Source organism: Festucalex cinctus, chromosome 13 (assembly GCF_051991245.1).
Source record: "Festucalex cinctus isolate MCC-2025b chromosome 13, RoL_Fcin_1.0, whole genome shotgun sequence".
In the NCBI taxonomy this organism is placed as follows: Eukaryota; Metazoa; Chordata; class Actinopteri; order Syngnathiformes; family Syngnathidae; genus Festucalex; species Festucalex cinctus.
The window spans coordinates 6,814,224-6,826,605 of NC_135423.1; the positions used below are offsets into that span (position 1 = coordinate 6,814,224).

General features: G+C 38.4%; 1 protein-coding gene across 1 annotated transcript; it reads left to right on the forward strand.

The window, feature by feature from the left end:
• The first annotated feature begins 1,791 nt into the window (after window positions 1–1,791).
• Window positions 1,792–11,967, forward strand: zpld1b (zona pellucida-like domain containing 1b). Its single transcript, XM_077541549.1, has 10 exons — window positions 1,792–1,983; window positions 4,091–4,311; window positions 5,274–5,455; window positions 7,217–7,289; window positions 8,623–8,720; window positions 8,919–8,999; window positions 9,127–9,298; window positions 9,374–9,479; window positions 11,534–11,563; window positions 11,783–11,967. Exons 1-10 carry the CDS (start codon window positions 1,842–1,844, stop codon window positions 11,965–11,967), a joined length of 1,290 nt encoding a protein of 429 aa, XP_077397675.1. The 5' UTR covers window positions 1,792–1,841.
• The last annotated feature ends 415 nt before the right edge of the window (window positions 11,968–12,382 follow it).

Sequence of the window (12,382 nt, forward strand, 5' to 3'; positions counted from 1 at the left end):
TGCTTGAAAGTTTACATACCCTATTAGAGCACAGCTGTGGTGAGAAAAAAAGGTTTAAAGGGGAAGTCAAGCCCCCCCCCCCCCAAAAAAAAAAAAATATTGACAATAATATGTTCTATGCAGCCCCACTAGTCTAAATACGAATTTTGGTTAATATTGCGTAAGTGGAATATGATTTAAGCAGCAAAAACAGCATTTTTTATCAATATCAGAAGGCGACCATTTTGCCACTTGCTGTCGACTGAAGATGACATCACAGTTGCTCAGGGCGGCCATTTTGCCACTTGCTGTCGACTGAAGATGACATCACAGTTGCTCAGGGCGGCCATTTTGCCACTTGCTGTCGAGCGAAAATGACTTCACAGTTGCTCGGGTAACAACCAATCACAGCTCAACTTCAGAAGAGAGGTGAGCTGTGATTGGTTGTTGCCTGAGCAACTGTGATTTGAGCAACAGTAATTACAGATAGTTCCTGACATCAACAAACATCATATAGCATAGCATATAGCCTAAAACTAGTTGAAACTGGATGCTGTTACATCAATACCCAAAACAGACTCCTAACGGGTCGTGAACTCTGGCGCACGGTCATGAAGTCTACTCAAACTTAACCCAGGCGTGACCCAAACATTACTCCTGCATGACCCAAGTCATGACACACTTCAACCGCCATTAAGTCCAAAATAGCGTGGCGATTGTTTTGCTATTTTCAGAGGTTGAAGTTGACATGAGCAGAGATGTGCACGTGAATTTTGGTGACATTTCGTAAAAAATTTTTTGTCATTAATCCACATTGAGCTTTTGTACATTTTCATATGGCGCGAGGGTATGTCAACTTTCAATCGCACATTTTTCTAAAAGTGTCCCAGCTAGTTTCAATTTTATTTCAAAGTTCTAAGGTTCAGTAACAAACCATGCAAGTTTTTTTGTGATAGAAAAATGAGTGGAGTGTATTGGAGTTCTTCTGCAGTGTAGTTTTCATAAGGGCTTGATTTGCCATGTTAGCATCTAAAAAGAGAACCTGTTAAGCGCATTACCTCGAGGCAGAGGACAAAAGTGGAAAGAGAACTCTACTTTCCCATTTTTCTTGTGTCGTGCTGGAATGTACAGCCCAGCGAGAGGCTTCTAGTGACGCTTTGTGCATCCCAATCACCTCCGCATCGGACCATGAGCGCACTATTATGTGGATGTGAATGTGGGCCGCCGCGGTGGCCGATGACAGCTTAATTCCTAGGCCGACCCCCCCTCCACCCAACTCATAAGCGACTCCTCCACCTCGTTTGTGCCAGCTGACAGGTGATGATCAGAAACGGCGGAGGCGAGTGGGAAAGGGCCCAGCCAGCTCCGGTTTCGGGGCTCTGTGAAAAGATTTGTTGAGGCCGTTTCAGATCTGATGGAGGTTCCCACGTCCGTCACCGAGGTTGTGTTTGGATAATAGGCGGAGCTATCTTTCATATCGGCGCACACACAACAAAATGCAGGCGAGGTTGACGATCGTCATCAAAAGTGCCCCCCCTCGCCTCCTCCCCTCCGCCATCTATCCACCTTCTCCCTGGTGGGGTTGCTTTGAAGGCATCAGGAAACGGTTAAACAGGTGCAGAAAAGAGAGCAGTGGGGGTGACCTGGCTTAAAAAGGCCTTGAAAGCAGGGGGGGAGGTTGGTGGCCACCATGAGCGAGTGAGGCGAAGGGGGGTGGGCAGAAGGGGATCGGAGAACCCGGAGATAGACGGTGGCACTACTTTGATCGAGGTCACAGAGGGCAGTCGCCTCCGGACTCCCTCTCGCGCACGCTCGGGAGATCAACGCCACTTTCGAGCGTCCGCCATGTTGACCCTCTGAAGATGACGGCGGCCAAACGTCTCGCGGGTGCCCAAATGACGCCATCGTGCCTCCTGCACCTACTCCTGATGAGCGGGGTGGCGTCGGTGTCGGCGCAGTTTAACGGATACAACTGCGACGCCAACCACCACAGCAGGTTTCCTGGTGAGAGATGACGTCACGCACGCACACCCGTCCGTCACGACCGCTTCATTCGTATATAGATCATGATGTCAAGTTTGGACTGTGGGAACTTGTGGATTGCAGAATGTCATATCGTAAAATGATAACAACTCATTGCGTCATACCCTCTCGAACTTGTAGCTATACCATATCGAATCGAATCGGAATTTTACTGAATCGAACGAATGGACTCGACTATTTAGTTAATGCTTTAACTTTAAATTATATATATATATATATATATATATATATATATATATATATATATATATATATATATATATATATATATATATATATATATAAAAATTTATTTATTTATTAAGCATATATCTCCCCAATAAAGATGATTCACAGGTTGTGTTTGAGCAATAAATATAACGAAATTAATAAATATTTGCGTATATGACATTCAGAATAATTGTTCATGTCAAACTACTGGGGTCATTTTTTTTTTCCCATTTTAAATTATGTAAGTAATTAACTGATTAAAAAAGAGGAGGATGCAAGTGTGCAGTGGATCAAAAATGTCCTCATAACATTAAATGTCGAAAGAAATATCACATAACAGGTGCTCTTCAAATTTGGCTGGCAAAAAATGTTGACAAAATAAGCCTTTTTAATTAAGTGATTAATCAAAATATAAGATGTTATTAATCTGATATATATATATATATATATATATATATATATATATTTTTTTTTTTTTTTAACCAAAATATTAAACACACCTCTCGTTATGGTGCAATATCATGTGACTGCTGTATCATGATATTACTGGCATCACGAGCAAAATACTACATGATACTATAATGCTGTGAGACCCTCCGTGAGTCCTACCTCAAATATTTGCTATGCAGATCTCAAAAATACATGAAAACAGATTCAAAACAGGAGGTAGACCTGCAGAATCTAATGAGAGTCCGTTTGAGCTGCACTCCATCAAACTGACAAGTATGTCTTATCATTTTTAATATTCTAATAAGGAGGGGGGTTTGATAAAATATTTAGTACATTATAATGGAATCTTTTGAGACACACCTGTCAATATGATGCAGTGCAGTTAGTTAAAAACCGAGCTTACAATAAAACAGATTGTATCAAAAATAAAGTGGTATTTTCTTGATAAAAGTAGACTGCAATAGCATTGACATAAACTGTATACAAACTAAAATGGATACAACTACCCAAAATGGAATACAGTGTTCCTTCATTTTCCGCTGGGGTTAGGGTCCAAAAAATACCCGCTAATAAATGAAAACCGCAAAAGTAGTTTGCTTAATGTTTTATATTTATTATAAATATTTTAAGGCAATAAAACCCCTCGCCACAGAGAACATACACTTTTCTCATTGGGGCATTTACATTTTCTCACATTTTTCTCTTGTTAAAACATTCTCAATGTTCAAACCATAAATGTTATAAAATATTTATATATAATAAATATTTATTAAAAATTAGTGTTAAAAAAAAAAAAAAAGCTTGCTAAATTGCACCAAAAAAAACAGCGAGGCCGCAAAAAGTGAATCGCGTTATAGTGTGGGAAGTTTGGGAACACTGTAGTTTAAAAAATAAAATAAAATGAAGTTTGGCCCTCGATGCTCATGTTTCAAAACTCTGTATTATGTATTTCTTAATATATTTTTAAGTATTAAGCTACTAATACTGAATGAATGAATGAATGAATAAATAAATAAATAAATAAATAAATAAATAAATAAATAAATAAATAAAAACATGGTCTCAGGGAAATAAAAATGCATTTTTGAAATGTTTGGCTCCTGATGCTAAATTTTGGCTGTGTGCAGTATGTCTTTTGAAAACATAACAATAACAATAATAACGATAATGATAATAAGTTGGCTCCTGATGTTCAGTTTGGGAGTCCTGTATTAAATTATGAACTAATTTAAGCTACAATTGTTCACTTCACATTACGGCAAAAGTCATTTGGATTCATTCATGATTTGTTGTAGAAAATGAATGCCTATAATTTCATATATGTTGATGTTTGAATGTATACTGTATGTGAGTACGTTTGGGCCCAATCCCATCCTCACAGTCAAATGAGCTGTTTGTCGTTTGAAAGGCGAGCGGGACATCAGCGTGTACTGCGGCGTGCAGACCATCACGGTGAAAATCAACTTCTGCCCGGTGCTGTTCTCCGGCTACACCGACACCGACCTGGCGCTCAACGGTCACCATGGCGACGCCCAGTGCCGCGGCTTCATCAACAACAACACCTTCCCCACCGTTGTGCTGTTCAGCATCGGACTCAGCACCTTGGAAGCTTGCGGCAACAGCCTGGAGGTCAACAGCACGCGCAGGACTTATTGTGTTGATCTCAATTCAGTTCAATTCAATTCCATTTGATTTCATTCCTTCGAAAAAAAGAGAAATGAAAAGGGACGGAAAGGAGTCAAACTTATGTTATCTTCCTTTACATTTTATTTGTATGTTAACTGGTAAAAATTTGAGTCTTTAAACATTATTTTGAGACGGTTAAACTCAATTCATTCAATTTTAAAGTTTGTAGTTGCATAAATAATGGATTAGTGTGGTCTCTGTATCCGCAGCCGCAAACAACACGAATTGCACGACCAATCAATGAACTATATAACAAAAACAAAGCATTCTTGTTCAATGATTCTTTAGCCTTGTGTAAAACTGCTACAGTTTGTGATACGTTAGATTTGACATATTTTACATGTGATTTCCATGTTAAGTGTTCATCAATAATAATACCTAAAAACTTTATTTCATTAGTCCTTGCTATGCAGTACCTTGCACAGTCAGTATTATTTCAATATCAATATTTCCACACCTAAAAATCATAAATCTGGTTTTACTAACTGACTCTGTTGGCATTGAACCACTTCATAATTTTCTCAAACTCTCTATTACTTAATATATATATATATATATATATATATATATATTCCCAACATAAAATAAAGTGGTGTCATCTGCAAATAAAATATTTTTTAACAATTTGGAAATAGTAATAATAATATTCACATAAAGAAGAAAAAGTATTGGCCCCAGAATTGATCCCTGGGGCACCCCACAAGTTACATAACTGTGTGTTGACTGTCTACTATTGAAATCAGCATATTGGTTTTTATTTCTTAAATAACTAGTGACCCATTGACGTGCGACACCTCTTATACCATATTTAAACAATCATTTAATCAATTGAATCAATACAATCGTTTCATTATGTGATTGATTGACTTTAGCAGCAAGTGACGCGGCGCTTGCTTTCTCCGCAGGTCAGCACAGCTTTCGGACCCAACGCCTACGGGAACATGTCGCTGGTGCAAATCGGCAACGTCTCCGGCTTTGTTGACACCCCCGACCCGCCGACTATCATCAGCTACCTCCCTGGTTTGTTGTACAAATTCAGCTGCAGCTACCCACTGGAGTACCTGGTCAATAACTCGCAGCTGGCTTCGTAAGTTCCCAGATACTCTCTAATTAATCAATCGGGAGTTGGAACGAGAAATGTGACATTCATCTAATCACTGTCAAGATGTTTCGGACTGTCATCATAAGTCAATTAAAACAGATTTCCATTTAGGTGCAACTCATCAATTCATGCGTAACTATTTTGCTTATTGATTGGTCAGCATTATCAAATAGTAGTTTGCTATTGACAGCCACTGTAACATTATGCTTCTTGAACATTAACACTGTGTCCTTTCTTTTCTCTTGGGCAATTAATATAATAGATGAGCCTTTGGATATGGATAAGGTATAAGTGGATGGAAATTTCAGTATTATTGCTCAGACGTGAGCTGGAAGAAGGAAGGTCGAACAGTGTGCCCGCACACAAGCCAAGCTTTTGCTTCATATTTATGAAAAATGATGTCAAATATAGTACACTGTACAACCTAGTTTAATTAATACTTCTCATTGAAGACACAAATCCACTTTAGGAGTTGTCAACATGGTAAACAGAGATGGAAAGTGAGATCATCCTAGTTTAGATGCAAGTAAGGATTGTGATGAATGTAAGTTGAGAAGCAGTATTAGGCACTGCACTGTTTAATTCAAAGTCTATGGACTGTTATATACAATACATGCATTCGATTTGTTAATTGATTTTGAAAACATTTTTGTTGAATTTTCCCAACAGTGTTTTATTTAATCTTGCACACAAATACACGAAACAAAAAAACTAATACTAAAACTAAGAAAATATTTAAAAAAAACCTAAACATTTAAAAAAAGATGAACTAACAAATCAGCTCAGACAACTAATTCAAAGTAACTTAAAATAAAGAAAGAAAGAAACTTAAAACGAAATGAAGCCCTGCAATTGGCTACTAGTTCATGGTATACCCCGCCTCTCACCCAATTTCAGCAGGCATAGGCTCCGCCCCACCCGCAAATCTGATGAGGACAAGTGCTATCCGATACAAAACGGATGGATTCAGAATTTAGAGCGTCAATAAACTGGCATTACTATATCTATTTATTTGAACTGTTTTGCTAACCAAAACAGAAGCTTTAGGGGGTTTTCCCCCACCGGAACTTTTGGAGAACTTTTCGGTAAAATTAAATCTGCGCGTTTTTCCACCAACAACAATTACCAGGGTAATTAAATTCCCAAGGGGCCATCCAAGTACTATCTCAGGAGCAGGGTCTTGATGAGCCAGGCAGGAACTTTGTACTGACCAAGTCTGATTGGTTGGTCAAATTTGGGGGGGTGTTTTTACACCAGCTGGACTCATCAAACTCATTTGAATCAATTACAGAGAACTCAAAGACGCTGTGGAAACACAATAATAAATTCCCTGCTGAACTTTTACAACCAAGAACTCCCTTTACCTAGAACTTGCTTGTTGGTGGAAAAGCAGCTATTGAAACAGTCCCAAAAGTGGAGTTGAGCACATCTTTGACTTCTCTGCACTGTATCAAAAAGATTATCTCCCATCTGTCGAGTATCTTGCTCCGCCTTGTTTATTTATTTCTTATTTAAACACCACTTTCAATTGACATACTGTAATTGTTGGTAATGTTAAATATGATTTAAAAAAAAACATAGGTTGTTGAGTTAATGAATACCCCAGCATCTATGTGTGTAATCCAAGTGCTGCTGCGTAAAAGCCTTGAGGTGAGATCAAGCTGTAAAGTCTTCTTTGCCAAAAAAAAAAAAAAAAAAAAAAAGCTTGTGTTTATTATGGAGCTGACACGCTGCATCTTTTCACAGCTCGTCAGCCGCCATATCCGTCAAGGACAGCAACGGCACGTTTGTGAGCACGCTGAGTCTCATGCTGTACAATGTGAGTTGTGAGCCAGCTCGCCTTGCGCGGTTGCACGGCAACTTCTCCACTTCAAGTCGAGATCTTTGTTGGGGTTTCCGAAGAACCCGGCCGAGCGGACGCCAATTTCATGTTTTCAAACTTGCTCTCAACTCGAGACTTCATTAGAAGTTTCGGAGTTTTTGGTTCCTCGACAGAAGTTTGCTCCGATGCATCATAACATTGATATAAAGATGTGAATGCAACAAAGTATTGATTTATTACAATGAATATTAATTGAAAAGGCCGTTTGACAAGAAATTTTGTCTGATTGATATCAATAAAATAGTGCTATTATAAATGACCTTAGGAGCCTATTATAAAACAACACACAGCTATAATTATGATGATGATAATTATTAAATACAGTCACAAAAAGTATGACTCCTTTTAAAACAATGTTTAAAACTATGTTAAAAGAGATTGGTCTTCAGACATGAAAAATAATTGTCACATAAATCTCATTTTTGTCACTTCATTATTATTATTATTTTAATTTTTTAAAATTATTATTATTACCTATTTCATTAGCAATAGTACTAGTAGTAATATTAACAGCAAATGTGTATTGTAATACAGTAACTATGACTGATATACTGTAGTGAAAAAAATCAACTTACTTAAATTTACATATAAAATTACATCCTATTATTATTATTATTATTATTACATTTTATACATGCCCATTTTTTTTTATTGTAGTATAATATGAAATGTAGTGCAGTGAAAACCCATTTAAAAAACAAAATACAAATGATAAAGAAATGTAATATGCAATTTAATATGATTTTTGATTTTTTATAGCATATACAGTATGTATGTTTATTTACTCAACACATAAAAGTAGTAGGTGTGCCAGGCGATTAAAAATTTTAATCATAATTAATCACAACTTCAATAGTTAACTCACGATTAATCTCAAATTTTATATCTGTTCTAAACGTACAATAAAATGTCTAATATTCTTTTCTAAGTTTTCATACTCTAACATAAAAGTGGGAAAAAATTCTTAAACTAATAGAAATATGCGTGCATCTTTTAGTCACTGATGCAGTAATATCATAATAATTCATAACATTTAGTTAAAATTAAAAAGATGTACTGTAAAAAGTGTGTGATATTGATTTGTGCTGAAGTCGGTTTTTTTCAGCCCCTAGATGGCATAATTGCATTTGTAAGACGTTGGTGACAGTACAATGCATTTTAAAAAATTGTAAACATTTGTTTTTATTTTTACAAACACTTGACATGAACTGTTTAAGTGGCAATCCGTATCCAAAGTGATTGAAACAATCTTTTTTTTGTGTGTGTGTAGGACTCCACATACAACCAAATGTTGTCCATCCCGATGGCCGGTCTGGCTTTGAAGACTCGAGTGTTTGCTGCAGTCAAGGCCACAAACCTGGACAAACGGTACCGTTGAAGCGCTTATTTAACGCCGGGCCAGTTCTCAAGACGCGATGTGAATGAAAACGAGTCAACGGCTGACGCCATTATGATATGATACGACACGGAGGCGCCAGGCCGTGACAGACGCAGAAAGGCCCGTGTGTGCTTTCCCACGTGCATCTGGCGTCGCAATCTCACCGTTTTGTCCCCCCCCCCCTGCAGTTGGAACATCTTGATGGACTACTGTTACACAACCCCCTCAGGGAATCCCAATGATGAACTCCGCTACGACCTTTTCCTGGGGTAATCTGACTTGTCTGGCGACGCACAAAAGCGGAGCTTTTAGCCATTCATTGAGAGCAACAATGTCCGAACGTCATATCACACGCGTGGCTTTTTTTTTTTTCCCTCTCTGTCTCTCTCGCCACAGCTGCTACAAAGACCCTCAGACCACCGTTTTCGAGAACGGCAAGAGTCAGATGGGACGATTCTCCTTTGAGGTTTTCCGCTTTGTCAAGCACCGGCACCAGAAGATGTCCACCGTCTTCCTGCACTGCGTCACCAAGCTGTGCAAAAGCGACGACTGCGTCATGCTCATGCCGGTACGTCTTCGTCGGCGGCGCCGGGCCTGACGTTACCGTCCCCGTCGGGGATGACCCGATTTACGTGTTTGGCAGATCTGCGGGCGCCGTCGAAGGCGGGACGAAGGGGCCGGCCTCGGTTCGCCTCCGGCCGCCAGCGGGAATGCCGTCATTAGCGCCGGACCGATCATCACCAGGAGTGGTACGAGCTCACTCTTTCGATATACTGTAAGGTCTAATGTACAGTATTTGGTAGGTGTGCATGTACCTAAGTATATCTATGTGTTGTTGTAAAACAAACTACCGGTATACGAGCTGAATCGAGATGGATTTTTTTGCCAATTTAGAAATTTGGCAGAATAAAATTCAGATGTCCGTCATTCGCCAATGATTGACAGTTGGGCTGCCCTTCTGTCGTCGTCAATCCATCAATATTTTGAGATGAACCTAATTGTAATTGTCAATCTGTTATTTTTTTATTTTTTTTATTTCACAGCCATATGGCTGGTCCCTCAATGTTTCCGTCAATCGTCAGCAAGTAACTACCGCGAATACAGCCATCTATATATATGACTAGATAGCCAATTGGCCAAGACTTTTGAGGTCGCGGGGTCGCCATATTGCTCCTCCCAAGAAACGTATCTCGGTATATGATGCTCTGCATTTATAGTATTGAAATTGGAGACACTACTTCGACAGCATGATTTATGGTGTTTTCAATTTATTAAACATAAACACGAGGACTTCAGACATTTTACAACTTGCCTTAAATACATGTATAAATTATATGCTTGATGTTTAGTGCAGGAGGAAACTTGTATTTTTTAAATTAAAGAATTATAACTGGAATTCAACAAAAGATGCCTCTGCCAAATCTAATATTGGGGTCTAAGGAACTGAGCGATAAAATAAAAAGGAGGTCTTCAAAGCAGCACGTAACGTCCACTTGTTATTTTTATTTTTTTACTTGTTAAAAAATAGTGACCACCCCGGCACAAACCCACACCCCACCTCCGGCCTTATAATAACTGCCTACGAGCTGTATATTTCTCATCTATACGTATAGTTTAAAATAGTCTGCTTGCGAGGTGGGAGTAACAAGATGGCCGCCGTGTGACTTCAACGGCTTGCACTGGCGTGCATGGGCTATCGGCTATCCAGTCATACGTACAGGTCAGTGCTTAAATTCACTGCCTTTGACAAGTATACTTGTCAATTGTATTTTTTAGAGCGGTGCTAAATGGGGGCGAATCTGAGCATGCTCCACTGTAAATATCAAACTTGGAAACAACTTTACTGATGCCCAACCACCGGTAGATGACATCATTGCCCCATTTTATAGGAAATAAACACAGTTTCAGAGTCCATGGGAGAAATGGCTGTATTTTGGCAAACCTACATTTTTCTGCCGTCAATTATAAAAGAACGGGACGGGACAAAAAGTAGGGAGTCTATTCTGTTATTTGGTAGATTCGGTTTATATATAATTATTGAATGGAATATCACGTGAGTATTGGAAATGTAAAAATTTTCTATAATGACTGGCAGTGAATGAGTTAATATCCCACTTTTAGGACCCTTAGCTGTTCAAAAATCTGCCTGACATAAAATGCCGCACCAAAAGACTCCTACAACGTGCCTAATGTAAAATAAACAAACTAAGCAGGAAACTCATGCTTGCATAAGCGTAGCAGTGATAAGGCAATTACAACAGAAAACATCATCGCGGTCTGTCGTCATTCTGAAAAGTGTGTTACAAGAGTTCCCTCTAGTGGTATGTGAAAGAATTGCTACCACAGTACAATTCAGTTGTTTTCAACTTTAAAAGAATACATTTGCATTTCATCTTTAACAACTGTTAGATTTTTTTTTCTGGTAGATTCTTTATTGGGCTTTTACGTGGAACACATTTTAAGTAAATCATCATTTTAGGACAGTTTTTTTTTTTCCCGTGTTCTTTTCGGGCGTGGTCGTCCTGGGCTTAACTGGCATTTTAATGATGTCATGATTTTGATACTTGGGGAACTAAGTATTTTTACTTTGGATGGTGATTGTGTAAAACATAAAAATAAAAAAATAAAAAAAGATATAAAAAAAAAATAAAAATATATATATATATATATATTTTTTTTTATTTTTTATTTTTTTTTATATTTTATATATATATATATATATATATATATATATATATATATATATATACAGGAGTGAAAGTGAATTTTAAAAAAGAAATTAACAAACGTGTTTTTATTCCAGATGATACCCCCGTCAACAACACTCAGCTTGGTAAGCACTCTTACACAATATTTATGAAATACACCAAAAAATGTGACTTTCTGGGGATGCTAGACTGATGACAAGGTATACATACTTAGTGTTGCTGCTTTTTAACACGTTTTTCTGGCAGAAAAACAACATTGCGTGGTTGTGATAAGTACATTTCAAGGCAGCTTATCTGTTTGAAGTTTTGTCCACACGCGCACACACAACATTTAACCTTTGCAGCGCCGGGCGACCCCTCCCAGCTGATGAATCCGGTGACCACGGCGCTGATTTCGGGCGTGGTCGTCCTGGGCGGGATGAGCGTCGGCTTCGTCCTGCTGTCGCTGCGCCTCCTGCACAAGTCGCGCCTCCCGCCGTCCTCCTCGGCCGCTGCGGCCTCGGGAGCTTGGAACCCCGCTTTCAAATGAACACCTTCATTAAATTATCGACGCGCGATAGAGTGAATTCATTTGCGCACACATCGTTAAATGTGCGTTTCAGGTGTTGTGTACCGCATCCGCTGAAGGATTAGATGTACAGTACATGCAAATGGAACTTCCAGTTATATAGGTAGGGTGCATCCATGCCGTTATTATTATTATGATGCTGATGATTGCAATAAAACATCAAGTATAGAAGTAGAATGATTTAAATTGGTTTTTGGTTATATATATATATATATATATATATATATATATATATATATATATATATATATATATATATATACATTAGGGGTGTGAATTGCCTATTATCTGGCCATTGGACCTGTATCACAAATCATAGGTCACGATTCGATTTGATACCGATTAATCCCGATACGAATCTGTAAGTCGATGATTG